Source organism: Bubalus bubalis, chromosome 11 (genome assembly GCF_019923935.1).
Source record: "Bubalus bubalis isolate 160015118507 breed Murrah chromosome 11, NDDB_SH_1, whole genome shotgun sequence".
NCBI classification, from domain to species: domain Eukaryota; kingdom Metazoa; phylum Chordata; class Mammalia; order Artiodactyla; family Bovidae; genus Bubalus; species Bubalus bubalis.
This window is the reverse complement of record NC_059167.1, coordinates 16,993,085-17,007,888: the sequence shown is the minus strand read 5'-3', so window position 1 is coordinate 17,007,888 and position 14,804 is coordinate 16,993,085. Positions and strand designations below refer to the sequence as shown.

Sequence of the window (14,804 nt, the reverse complement as noted above, 5' to 3'; positions counted from 1 at the left end):
ATCAGCTGACCTTGATTTGCAAGCTACTCCAGAACCCATGAAGAGTGTAATTCTACTACACTTTAGATCAGAGGTCAGCAATTTCTTTTCTGTGAAAGGCTAGACAGTAAATATTTTAGGCTTTTGGGACACATGGTTTCTGACACAACTATTCAAATATTCATTCTGAACCAAAGTGGCCATAGACAATCTGTGAATGTTGTAGCTGTGATGCAATAAATGTTATAGACACTGCAATATTACCTCATATAATTTTTTAAAATTTATTTATTTTAACTGGAGAATAATTACTTTACAATACTGTGATGGCCTCTGCCATACATCAACATGAATCGGCCACAGAATTTCAAATAATTTTAATGTGTTAAAAAATATAACTCTTCCTTTGCTTTTTTCCAACTAGTTAAAAATGTAGTACACCTGAAACTAATGTAACACCGTAAATTAACTACATGTCAATTAAAAAAAAACAACAACATTCTTATCACCCTGGATGTTACAGAAATAACTGTCTGGATCTGGCCCCAGGCCACAGTGTGCCTTGCTTTAGACTCAGGCTTCACAAACTTTGAAGAGTAGACAAATCACCTGGGGATCTTACTAAGAGGCAGATTCTGATTCAGTAGGTTAGGAATGGGACACGAGATTGTGCAAGTCTAACAAACTCCCATGTGATGTCATTTACTGACCTTGATTTTGAGTAGCTAGGCTTTAAACTCTCAAATGCATCAGAGGAAACAGATTGTCCTGACCCCAAAGCCAAACCTACAGGGAAATCCTTTTCTCACTGACAGGAGGACTGATCTCGATGAGATTAGTACATCACTTTACCTTGTAATTTTATTACTTTTGGCCAAAGGGCTGACATTTATTGTTACTGATTATACTGAAATAAGAGTTCTCCTCCTGAATTTGATCAAACGAGATAATGTCTGTTTTTCCTGTTTCTACTAAGGGAAAAAAACTGTTTCTATGACACCATCAAATTCATGGCATAAGAGCTTCAGACTTGAAAAAAAAGATTATGTAATTTTTCTGACAGCATTTTCCACCACATAACAGGCCCCCAAATGCTGAATTTTAAGCTCCTTTGGGGATAGGAGGAGTTGCAGCTGGTTGTGATGAATACTGAACATGCTGTATTGGGCAAAACAATGGAATAAATAATAAATTATGAGGGAGTAACCTCAAACTCAAAACTACAACCAGTGTAAATTACCAAAAGTCAAGAACTCTAAGAAATCAATCCTACACCTCACTCTGGAGGGAAAACTTATAGTCTACAAAATGTTCATGACATTTTCCATTCCTTGAATGAAGCAGAATATATGAAAAGTAATTTACTCGTGTCAGAGCTATATTTTTGATATTTCAAAATAACAGAATAGAAGCTTCATAAGGACAAGGATTTTTGTCTGTTATATTCCCAGCATGTACAACAGCACCAAGCACATCATAGGCACTCAGTAAATATTTACAGAATAAATGAATGAACCCTTATTCTTTAGAGTATCATAATTATAGGCGAAAACATGCAATAAAAATGCCATTATATGGCATTAATTTCACTATAATTTAAAACAATTCTATGTCCATTACAAAAATTAGTGCAAATATTAAAATAAAATTAAGACAATTATAGGAATACGTTGCTTTTGGTATTCATGAGCAATAAAAACTCATTTTGATTAAAAAAATTTTTTTAATCTAATACATACTCCTTGGTGGTAGCCAATCAACATAGTAATCAATTCTCTTGGAACTGCAAGAGACATTTAAATATCTGGAGATTTGGTGGCTATACCCATCTCAGGTGCCACGGTAGAGATTTTGGTATTAACCAACAAAGAATTTCAGGTAATCAAATATTTAGAAAAAAATTTCTATTTACTTTCTAGAAACAGTAAGACTACTAGATTTTGACATTTACTAATTCTACATTTATGATAATTATGATAATTTTTGGTTACTTTACCTCTGGCCTATGATGATATTTATCAAATAAATTTATACTGTAACAAGATAAAAGAGAACATTTTGAAAAGCAAAGAGAATGAACCACTTTCAAACTTTAGAAGCTCTCTCCTGCAGGCCTACCTATCAGATGCCAACTCCTGCAGGGGTGCTCAGGACTCTCAGGCACTCAGGCCTTTTCCAGAACCTGATAGGATCTAGCATTCCTTGTAAATAGCTCAAAGCTCTCCCAGTTTTAAAAAAAAAAAAAAAAAAAGCCTTCACCCTTCCCAGTCTCTCTTCCATGTCACAGATTTCGGAGTCTCTGCTAGAGGTGTAATATCCAACCACATTCCTGATACATTCTTGAACATTTCAAAGGTATTTCAGACCAAACTCATGATTTTCACCCTCCTTGCCTGCTTCTTCTTCAACCTGGTCCTGTGGCGTCATCCAGCTACAGAGGTCAGAAAACCAGGAGTCTTCTTTGATATCCCTTCCCTATGTCCAACCCATCACCGAGTCCTACTGACTTATCTCCTAAATATCTTTCTTTCCAGGCCACCTCCCCATCATTCCTTAGATACTGCAACATCCTCCTAACACTCTCTCTGCAGCTACTAGGTCTCCACCTCCACACCTGCTCCATGCTCCACACTATATAGCCAGAGCAGTATTTTCAAAATGCAAATGTGGGGTCTTCCCTGGTGGCCCAGTGGTTAAGAATCCACCTGCCAATGCAGGGGACAGGGGTTCGATCCCTGGTCAGGGAATAAGATTCCACATGCCATGGGGCAACTAAGCCTGCAAGTCCCAACAAGAAAAGTCTGTTCATGGCAATGAAAACCCAGCACAGCTGGAAAAAAAAAAAAAAAAAAAAAGCAAATGTGATGTGACACGTGCCACTGTGAAAACAAACAATAAAAAATAAAACAAAAAGCCTTCAATTGTTTCCTATTGGTACTGGGATGAAGACAATGCCTGTAAATGGTCTTTAAGATCTGGCTGTGACATACATCTCTAGCCCATCTCCCTGCTCTCACACAAGGAAGGACTTGCCCTGCTTCCTCTCACTGAAGGAGCAGGAAGCATGAATTGCATGTTATTCCCTCTGCCCAGAACACTTCTCCCTCCCTTCTTTACCTAATTAACTTATACTTCAGATCTCTCTTTACCAACAGAACCCTCTCTGACCTCCTCACTAAATCAAATCTCCTAATACAGGTTCTCACAGCATCTTGTTTCTCTCCTCCATAACACTAGAGTTAAAACGTTAATGTTTGTGTAACTATCTGTTCCTCTTGCATGTATATTGTGTCCCACCTTTGTGTCTCTAGCAGAGTCCCTCACATGCAGTAGGTACTCAATCAATATCTGTTGAATGAGTTAATGTTATTATTTACAAATTATTATTGTTTTATTAAAGCAGGTCACCAAGAGGTTATATGTTAACTCTTCATAAACCTAACAGAGTTCATCATATAAACTTTCTATTATTATAAAGCAATCGTATTAAAACATTATTAAAAATTTAGAGAATATAAAATATTTTAAAGAGTAAAAGATGAAATTTCCCCTTTGCCCATTTCTATTCTCACTCCCAAGGTAACCATTCTTAATAATTTAACATGTATCATACACACACACACGTCTATGTGTATGTACATAAAACTACATGTACTTTAAAACTATTGTTTCATAATATATTTTCATAATTTAGATTGGTTTTCCCTAATCTGGCCAAATCATTGAAACTGTATCATGTATAAAAAATAACCTTAAAAGGAGACTGTCAGAAGACCAGCTGGTCACTAAGACTAACCCCATTCTTACCTGCCTCACCATTCTCTTCAGTCTTAGTGCTCATTAAACAGGCAATAAACTTGTTATCCACTTGCTGGAGAACCTGCCATACATTCAAGTAAGTGGAACAATACTAAATGTAAGTTAACAATGGCTTATCTGCATAGAGAGAGACAAAATCGCACTTAATTTAAAGTTGTTTGCGTTATAACATTCATATCTAAGACTGAGGAGAGGTGCGGATGAACCTGCAGGAGTTCAAGGTTCATCATTAGGAAGGATAAAGAATAGACATCTAGAGCAACTAGAAGACAAAAGGAAACACTACAAGGGAAGACTGAAGCAACTCATAGGGTTATGTTAATAAAACTTCAGAGTAGACTTGAAATCTTCCCAACAGAAGGACTCTTAATAACAGGTAATATGACCAGAGAATTATTAATATGACCAGAGACTGCTAACAAATAGGGCTGAAAAAAATTTGGAAAATGTATGCAAAAAAATGTATACAAAAAGTGGAAACCCTTTTTTTAGGAGCTGGTACATTAAGGCAGTAAGTTAACAGCCACTGGTGGCTGCAGACCTTGGTAGCTCCCCTCTACCTAGATCGGTCTCAGCTTCTAATTTGTTTCCAAACCGAAAATAAGAAGATGAGGACAGCCTGAGTGGTGTAGAGAGAGGGCAAACTAGAAAAAGGGTCCCTTGTGTTAACTTCTCAATCTGGGATCTCCTAAGCCATGTCATTTGTAGCCTCATACAATAGAGGGCCATTTAAAAAGGGGCATCACTGCACATTTAAGAACAATGTCTCTACATGACTTAAGTAAGTGTTGGTTGCTCAGTTGTGTCCAACTCTGCAACCTATGGATTGTAGCCACCAGGCTCCTCTGTCCATGGAATTCTCCAGGCATGAATACTGGAGTGAGTTTCCATTCCCTTCTCCAGGGAATTCTCCAAACCCAGGGATGAAACCCAGGTCTCCTGCATTGCAAGCAGATTGCAAGCATTTTACCGTCTGAGCCACCAGGAAAGACCAAATTTATGTCAACTACATTACTTAGTTGACTTATAAATTGTCAGTATAGAAAGTCAATATATAATCCTTGAAACTGTGTGCCTGAATCCATAATTCATCACTCCAAACTTGCTCACCCCACTAAGGACGCTTTTTTTTTTGGTAATTGATGGCATCACCGACTCAAGGGACATGAGTCTGGGCAAACTCTATGACACAGTAAAGGACAGGGAAGCCTGGCATGCTGTAGTCCATGCGGCTGCAAAGAGTCGAACATGACTTAGCAACTGAACAATAGCAATTATAATTAGTCCTTTGCTTTTTCTTCTGATGATAAAAGTTTTAGTAAGATTAAAAAGAACACATGTGCCTTGATCAGGGTGCTCTATATCATTAAGTAAATCCAATTTCACATGAGTTAGCCTAGCTTAGGCTATATATATATATATATAATATATATATATTAATGAGATTTCAAAGGCAACCTTTACCTGCATTGAGTGAATCATTTCTTTGGTGAAACGATAAGGATACAAGATGTTGTGAATTTTAACTGCTAGGCTCTCAGCTTGGCCGCTGCTTACGTCAACAGCAACCTAGAAAGACCCAGAACAAATGTCATTTACGTTGTAATCTTTTATGTCTGCAGAACTGTTTTACCAAAGATCTCAAAGTGCTTTAATAACATTCATTTTCACAGAACCTATTAGAGGTGGGTTGAATTCAGGGAACTTATAAAAATTCAAAGGGCTCTATGAATTTTTACTCTTGAATAATAATTTTTGTTTATACACAAAATTACTGACAAAAGCCCAATTCTTTCAGAATAACAATTTGCCTGTGCTTCATAAGCATGTCCTTAAAGACATCTTAACTGATGAATCAGTAACAAATGCTCATCCGCTCTGCACCCTCATTACAGCACACAAAGCACTCTGTATGATCACCCACTGAGGAGAGGATGCATACTCAGGTCCAGTGATGAAGATTCAGGTACAAAGCAGAAGACCCACTGCTTTATCTAATGATAACAGTTTTTATTACCATCACCCTAAGTACTTGGCCAAAGCTGCAAGTCAGGGTTTCTGAGAATGGTAAACACATTCACTATTCACACACTGATGACACAGGTCTAAAGTATCATCCAAAGTGACCAAGCTTCCAAACAGCTACGAATTCTGATTCTTCCTCTCTATGTTAAATATTAATTTCCAAATACATTATTTGGAAACATGCTCACTTTCCCTTCATAATTAGAAATCAATATAGTCATTCATGCTCACCCCCAATTTAAATGAAATTCAAATTTTAAAATAACATGCAAAGAATAAGTGCTGCAGACCTACCTCTGGATAACGGGCAAATACTGGATTGTCCCATTCTGAGAACAAAGACTGCAGTGATTCATGACCAAAGGCATCGTCCCCAGGAGCTAGAGCAAAAGGGGACAAGCAAAGTTGGCATCAAGAGCCTCAGGGAAGAGGGTGCATGGTGTCTCACGCTTTGTGCAGTGTGGCCTCAAGACCAAAGATCAGACACCGTGTTCCCATATTCTGCACAAGTGAAGTGATGGCTGTATCTCTAAATTGTTTTTATCTGTTATTTCTTAAACTAGGGTTGATGACTATTCTTCTGGCATTATAGCTTTTTCTATAAACTATTTTCAAGAGATATTTCAGAATATAAGTCCACAAGAAACTGGTTCAAATTAGTAGCCCCACTTTTTTAGGTAAAAATATACCTTATCTATTTTTAGAAACAACGAAAACAAAAATGATAAATGCAGGGTTTTTTTTGAAGATAAGAATTTTGCTTATATAAAACTACTGCAATATGGAGTCAATGCCAGTATTTAAAAATAAGAAACATTTTTCTCAATCACAAGACACGACAGACTGTGCCTAATCAACCAGCATTGACCTCGTCTGGAAAAGTAATTTCTGATCTAAATGCATGCACTGAATTAACTTAGTTCTGCTGTGAAACAGGACCACAGGGAGTTCCTGGTTCCAGGAAGGCACAGCTGGCACTGATCAAGCTCAGCAACACAGCCCTGCTTTGTTTTCTTTGAGCTGGTGGCACAGTATGTACTAGGTGTTCTGGAAATCTCTGTTAATGCCCCTACCTCTGTTATTCTGTCTCATCACAGTCCTCTCTTCCCGAGCTCTAGGAAGGAAAGGAAGAACAAGGTCGCTTCTAAAGGGATGACACCTGTACTGAGATCCTAAATGTAAAAAAGAAAAAAACTAGACATTTGAACTCAAAATATACACTATTAAAATAATAGTTTCATAAAATCTCTTTCTGTACCAACTGCATTAAGACATAAGGCAGACTAGTAAACACTAGATTGAGTCAGAAGTTTTTTTAATGAAATTATTCTGCTAATTTAGGAATCTCCCCTAGCGCTTAGTCCTATTACCCATCTATACCAGACACAATGAAGACCTAGAAAAGGTCCCCAACGGACATACTCTTTTTCGCAATACGTATGTGTCTATTATAACATTTACCTCATCCTATTAGTACATTTGGATGGTTGTCCTCCTTAATAGTCTGTGGACCATTGAAAGCAAAGCCAGTCAATATGCAATGCAACAGCCCCAAGCATGGTGTGGATCACAAATGAGTGAATAAATAAAGGGATGAATGAATGAAAAGTTTTCAGTTTAAATTCCAATGTCCAGTAAGATGTCGCCCAAATTCTGCCCTCCTCTCTGAGGATGATCAGATTTGAGTTTTAGAGACAATGTCGAATTTGACAGTTTCAAACAGGAGTAAAACATGATGAAACTATTATTTCAAAAAGATAAATCTGTTGGACAAAAAATGGAGAGAGATTAACTAAGAATAATAAAAGTGTGAGGTGAAATAAAGTTGTGTCCCTGTCAATAGAAACGACAGAGTTGAAGACATTTTAAAGAAAAATAACTACCAGGGCTGGAGACTTGACAACCACTCCTTAAAATTATCTTTGTAGAGCCTTTCTTCTGTGCAGTTAAATCTACCTCTTAACAGTTCATCTCATGTAACTTTTCACATGAGGCTCAACCATGTCCTAAATGTTCTGCTACACACCAGCCATTTACAGAATGGCAGCCAACCCTCACCCCACCTCTGAATGAAGGGTGCTTAGAAGCCATTTTTCTTGGAACTAGCTCCTAGATCCCAAATACTTAGTTTTTCATTATGAATCTCTGACTTAACATGACTCTCAAAGGTTCACTACAAGACATGCTAATCCAGAAATTAAGTAGGCTGAAGCATTTTAGACATGTAGATTTATTTAACAGGAACAGATGTTCATGTTCAGTATAGCCAGCCAAGATTTCCTCCTTTTGTTTTAGAAACAACCATCTCAGTTTAATAGTATCCAGTTACTTTTTGTCACCATATCAGAAGCAATTGTATTTCAGAAAGATGAGGTGCCAGTGCCTTAGATTTACCTTTGATTAGCATTCAGTATAAATCAGGACACAAAACTACATAAGCTGAAAAACACGTGTCTTTAAGAGCCACATGATAGTCTCAGGAGCAGTACTGAAGAAAAAGATTTTTTTCTATTTAATACTTTGAAAGTTACTACAATGATTACTTTTTTTCACAAGGGAAAAAAACTGGAAACCACTGAAAAATAAAAGTCTTATTTAACCTTAAATGAATCAGAGCCTCCTGCTAGAGATATTTATCCTAGGGAGAAATGATAAGTTAATTTGGAACTACCTTCATACAATTTACATTCTTTTGCAACATTCAAGGCTTAATACAGATGAACATTTAATGTTTACCCTTCTGATGCAAAACCAAGATTACTGCCAGATGGAAATCAGTTTTACCATCTCCCAACATCTGGCTCTCAACACGCTGCCAAAACAATGTCACTTTTAATGTTGACTGAGACCTGGGAACTCAGAGTCCTAGCCTAGGCTCTGATGTGGCCTTGTGGTCTGATCTAAAAGCCACATTATTGTTTTTCTGAAAAACGGCCGCTTATACCAACCAAGATTATTAGCATATACATTATAATAAAGTACACTTTAAAAGTATGATTATAAAAATACATACGTAACCTACATTCCAAAAAATTTATGGTCCTTTTTTTTTTTAAGTTTATAAATATACTACTGTACTGAGCCATAGATTTTACTGGGAAATCTAGGATGACTACAAGAATCATTCTAGTCCTTTACCTGGGAGAGGTACAGAGAACAACTTCAGAAAAGTACCACACTGGCATTGCAGGTGCTTTTAAAGACAAACTCCTTAGAGTTGCATGTTTGGGAGAGAGGGAAAGTGGGAAGGGAAACACTGTGAAGTGAAAGTCACTCAGTCGAGTCTGACTCTTTGAGACCCTGTGGATTGTCCATGGAATTCTCTGGCCAGAATACTGGAGTGGGTAGCCTTTCCCTTCTCCAGGGGATCTTCCCAACCCAGGGATCGAACCCAGGTCTCCTGCATTGCAGGCAGATTCTTTACCAGCTAAGCCACAAGGGAAGCCCAGGAATACTGAGTGGGTAGCCTATCCCTTCTCCAGCAGATCTTCCCCACCCAGGAATTGAACTGGGGTCTCCTGCATTGCAGGCAGAGTCTTTACCAGCTGAGCTACCACAGAAGTCCCCAGGGAAACACTGTAGCTCTTCTCAACTATCAATAGCACCATTTTCATTAAACACTGTCTCATCCTCTTGTATACACATACACCCATAGATAAATATACTTACAGTTCCATTCTATATCATTCTTTCATTGTAATTTTATGTTTAAATACTATTGGACCTAGAGAGTTTTCATATATAATAAAACACATTCTATAATTAAACTTCAAAATGTTCTATCTGCTGATAAAATCTCTTTGAATAATGACTATCTTACTCCTCAGCCATTATTTCCACCTTCAAAAGCATTCATGCCAGTGAATGCCATATACTTACCATTCTCCAGTAGAACATCCACAGCCATAGTCGTCAGGTCTTTAGTACAAGCAGCCCGAACATCCTCAGTAGGAGCAGTGAATGTACTAAGTCCTGTTAGTTTGTTGATGTAAACCATTCTTCCCAGAGTTACATCAAAATGCTGCTGCCAATCCAAAGAACATATGTTGGACTCTTCATTTTCAGAACAAGTTCTTGCTATGGATTCCTCACTCTGAAAACAAGTTCCATTTTGGTCAGCTGTGGAATCTTCCACGTGACTCATTAACATTCTACTCAGAGAGTCAGGACTTCCAATCTGTTGTTTTGAAGCTATAAGAACATCTGAATCCTTACTGATAACTGTAGCATGGTCATAGGGCAGTACCAAAGGATTTTCTGGTATCTTCTCAGTGGTATTGTTGTTAGAATATGTTTCACTGTCTTTACTGAAGAGATTACCTTGTGTGACAGAGTCTGACATCGGGATATTGTCATTTTCTGTTTTTTTATGCTCATTTTTAAATAACTTACAAGAATCTAGGGTTAACCCACTGGACAAGTCACCATCTTTCCTACTGGAATCTAATTGTAGCAATTCATTAAAATGATTCCCATCCATCCTTTGAGTCTCTCTTTCGGAACCCTTCAATCTGGATAATTTAGAGGCTAGTGATTCAGGTGACTTCTCAACATCCAAAAATTTACTGTTAAAATGAGTTAACTCCTGTAGAGTTACAGCGCTTTCTGTTAAGCAAAGCATCTGTTGTTCCAAACAATCATCTTCCTTGGAGAATGGAAACTTTTCGGAAGAAAACATGTGATTTACTGGTTGACAACTACTATTGGAATAATTATATTTCATAGTAGTGATTTCACAGATGTCAGAGTTGTCTAAGTGGTTTTTGTCTTTCCATGGAATGTCAGCTTCAACCTGAGGACTGAGATTGGTAGTGATTTCTAAAGTATTATTTTCCTCCACTTCAGAATTCAGAGGATTTTTAACCTTCCCATATTGCCTCTTAAACTTCTCTAAAGATCCTAGTTGTGAGCTTAAGCTTAGCTTCTTATGAGGTATGGGTTTGACAGGACCAATCAACTTGTCTGTTTTCTTACTACCATCTGAAACATGTCTACCCCAAGAAAAAGAGGATGTGTTAGGTAATAAGCCACCTGTGTGTGATTTTTTACTACTTTCCTGAAAAATAGCAAAATTTTTATAAGCTGCTGTATGTTTGTTCTCTAGCTGATTACTTCGATTTGTGCTGCACAGACTTTTGTTGGGCAGTTGAGCAAATTCTTTACTTAAAGTGCTGGTTAAATCTTTGCTGTTTGGAGTCTCAACTGAATGGTGTGTTCTATTTCTAAATGTTTCTTTGGCACTTACAGGACCAGGTTGAGCATAACTTTTAAATAAATGTTCTGTTTCAGTTGATTTAGTTTGCTCATTCTGTACCACATGAGTTATGAAGCCAGTGGAACATAATTTAACTTGTCCATAACGAAAAACATTTATTCTTCCACAAGTACTAGGTTTTTTTCTTTTCTCTTCCTCTCTCTGAGCACTACGTTCTGATAATGCTGTCTCAAAAGACAGAGGTTGGCAGTCCATTTCAGTAGCATCTTTAAATCTCTCTGGTTGATTCTGAATTCTGTTATTTTCCAGGTTGTTGGCAGCCATGCTATTAACAGTAGTACTTACTTTCTGTATTTCTAGATCTTCTCCACTCTCCTCAAAGTGATATAATGTCTGAAAAGGGCTTCCAAACATTTCTGAAGTGGTTCCACATGGATTTTCTGAAGAGTTATGTTCCAAGCAAGATTTTTTATGTTTCTTATTTTCTCCCAATTCTGATGCTCCAGCTGTCTCTTGTTCTAAGTTCCTTGACTGTGAGCAAGCACTGTCTTCATTTTGCAAAGATGACTCTGCCATTTTACAATGGGCTGGCCCATCGGATTTGTAAGTGTACAAAAATGAATCATTTGTCTTTTTTCTGATAGCTTCTGAATCCCTAGAATTTTGTGTGCTTATGTTTTCTACAGGAGCTTTTCTTTTCACAGCTTTTGACTGCAAATTGAACATCTCGTAGGAATCTAAAATATTATTACATGCTTCTTGGAAACTGACCTGGCCACACTTCTCATCAGAGGACACTTGCTTCTGAAGACTGGCACTAAATAAGCTAAAATCATTATCTTCACTAAATTCCTTAATGTCTTCACTTGATAATTCCACAAATAATTTTTCTTTCTTTAAAAACGTTTTTACTCCTTCCTGAATGCAAACCAAAAGAGTATCCCAGTTCTGAAACTCAATCAGGGTTTTTGCTGGCTCCAGGCACACGTCATACTCACAGAACTGGCACTGAACATTGATTACATAGATACCATGGAGTTCCGGGCTAGACCGAGGCCGAGGACTTGAATTCACTTGCCTACTGGCAGAACCACTCTTTGGTTTGCATATAATACTTTCTTTCCTTAATAAAAAGTCAATGAGTTTATGCAACTTTGTCCTTAAAACTAACCTCTTGTTCACAAACAAAAACTGCATATTCTTATTATAATGTGCTTCGGAGCTGATAAAGCCAGTAAGCTCAAACTCCTTATATTTAAAATTTATTTCTCTTAACTTTTGGGACTTACCCAGTCCATAAATTTGACAAAATCGGGAACATATGTCTTTGGTTTTAGGGAGTTGAAGAACCATGGAACCAGAAACATCATTTCTCAAAGAGAAAGAAATGGAAGGGTGCATGAGTGACAGAGCTTCTATCCTCTGCCTAACCTTCTCAAACTCCAGTCTAGGATCCATGCATTTCCTCCTAACAGGTAATTGATAAAACAGATTATATACAGTGACTGTTGTCCCGGCACTTGGTCGAGTTAAGTCAGCTTCACAAGCTTTCAGGGCTTTTCCATTCTGAAACAGTTTCACAAATGTTTTCATCGACTTGTTTTTCTTGGATGAAATTTCCACAGCACTGGCCATATCAGCTATACTGGCCAACGCCTCCCCCCGGAAACCATAAAACCTTGGGTTCTCCAAGTCCTGTACGGAGTTGCATTTACTGGTGAAATAACGATTTCCCACCTTGTCTACATCATCACTCCCCATCCCAAATCCATTGTCTATCACTTGAACTTGGAAGGTTTCCATGTTCACCCTGACAGCCACACATTTTGCTTCAGCATCAATACTGTTGAGGGCAAGCTCCTCAACACATTGGCCTAAGGAGCATACAGCCAAACCAGAACGCAATCTAGCTTGTACTTCAGCTGACAAGCATTTGATCATGGCAGGTAGAAAGCTGGTGAGAATGCCAGGCGGTGGTTCCCTTTTCTGACTGGAAATAATTGCCTAGGGGAGGAAAACAAAACACACACACACACAATTAAAGCTTCAGAGTTACATGGCATCAACCATTTCTCTCAAGCATTATAAAGAAATATTTGAGGTAAGTGAAATCTCTTAGTAACAAAACAAAAATTATACTTCTGATCTCTAGGCAGATCAAACAGCTCAGATTTGGCACAGCAGATTTAACATCCAAAACAGTATTCATAATTTCATAATTTTTACTGCTCCTAAATCCCAAATGCCCTAAGTGAAATCATAATCACACTTGAAGTTGACCCCTAATGTGTTCAAACTGCCAATCACTTCACCAAAAACAGATGCCTAATTTCTGGTAAGAAACATTAGCTAGAAATCATTCATGAAAAAAATGTCCAAGCTAGTTTCATAACATTTATCCATTACACAATAACCATGACTTTTAGAAAAAAATTACAATGAAGTGTTAGGACACTGTACTAATTAGGGTGAAGGAAGAGGAGGAAATGAAATCAAATTATTATATCAAGGAGCGGTAATTATTATAATAATTACTATTGGTTAAATGTAGTTATCTCAGGGGAAAGAGACTAAGAATGGGAACGGGTAGGACAGGAAAATTCCTTTGCCTTTTAAGCCTTTATCATTTGATTTTTAAATCTTGTACACGTATTACTAAGTTTTCAGAAGGCCCTTACCTATTACCACTTATGATTTATTATTTTGTATTAATACTCTTTTGGTCTTTACAGATGGCTCCAAACTACCTCAGCAATAATAATGATGGCAAGTGAAGTGAAGTTGCTCAGTCATACCTGACTTTTTGCGACCCCATGGACTGCAGCCTACCAGGCTCCTCTGTCCATGGGATTTTCCAGGCAAGAGTACTGGAGTGGGGTGCTATTTCCTTCTCCAGGGGATCTTCCCGACCCAGGGATGGAACCCAGGTCTCCCACACTGTAGGCAGACGCTTTACCGTCTGAGCCACCAGGGAAGTTACAATGATGGCAAGAGGATCTTTAAACGAGACTTTTTCTTGCAACTAAAAATGACAGTTCAATGAAAGGTCCCCTCCCTTCATAGCTGAGAGCAGCATGGGCTGGACCGTCTCAAGAGTAGTAGGGCTTGTTTATCAAACTTGAGGAAAACCAGTGCTTCAATTGCAGATCTGATGGTTTCTAAGATAATGTACTTTGCAGCCGGCAAAAAATGAGAGGTCAAGGTTTAGTAACTATTCCTACTGGTACCCAAAACTCAACGATTTCCAATTTCCTGATTACGGGGCTTTCGGGGTTCCTGTGACAAGTGGGACGATTTGATCCGGGTTCAGAGCTGAGAAAGCTTGCAGGAAGAGTAGGGCCGCGCCCGCACCCCACCCCACCCACCGCGGCCGTAGACTCAAGCTCCACCCCCGCGCCCTCCCAGCTGGCAACCGGAAACCCCGGCCCGGCCCGCCCAGGTTCGGGCGCCCGGCCGAAGGTAGGCCGGGAGACGTCCTAGGCCCCTCGCGCGGCGGGTCCGTAAGGCTGGCCCGCAGCGGTCGCCAAGGCCCTTCGAGTGGTAGACGAGCTCCCAGAATCGTCCTCTGGTCGCGTGCTTTACCCCAAGTCACCTGGAATGGTACCTCCCCAACTCCTTGATACCAACCGCCTCGGACGCCGGGCGCGCGCTCGGTGGCTGGTGAGGCTCGTACACGTGAGGCTCGTGCACGCGCGAGCCCGCGAGCATGCGCTTCTGAGGCGCCGCCGAAGGACGCCTTCCAATCCGTGACACCTCGATGCGCATG

The 14,804-nt window shown here is 38.8% G+C and overlaps 1 protein-coding gene across 3 annotated transcripts in view; it reads right to left on the bottom strand.

Annotated features, from left to right (window-relative positions):
* The window catches only part of MLH3 (mutL homolog 3), a 25,717-nt gene extending 10,913 nt beyond the window's left edge, over nucleotides 1-14,804 (bottom strand). The window contains exons 1-6 of one of the 3 annotated variants that reach the window (XM_025295184.3): nucleotides 14,666-14,804; nucleotides 9,703-13,042; nucleotides 6,897-6,995; nucleotides 6,118-6,203; nucleotides 5,263-5,367; nucleotides 3,787-3,859 (exon numbers count right to left, since the gene is read on the bottom strand). In XM_025295184.3, coding sequence (XP_025150969.3) covers nucleotides 3,787-3,859; nucleotides 5,263-5,367; nucleotides 6,118-6,203; nucleotides 6,897-6,995; nucleotides 9,703-13,042; nucleotides 14,666-14,803 — 3,841 coding nt within the window. In that variant the 5' untranslated portion in view covers nucleotide 14,804. Of the gene's footprint in view, nucleotides 1-3,786; nucleotides 3,860-5,262; nucleotides 5,368-6,117; nucleotides 6,204-6,896; nucleotides 6,996-9,702; nucleotides 13,043-14,642 lie in introns of all 3 variants that reach the window. The other 2 variants (XM_006053886.4, XM_025295185.3) reach the window with 2 other exon arrangements.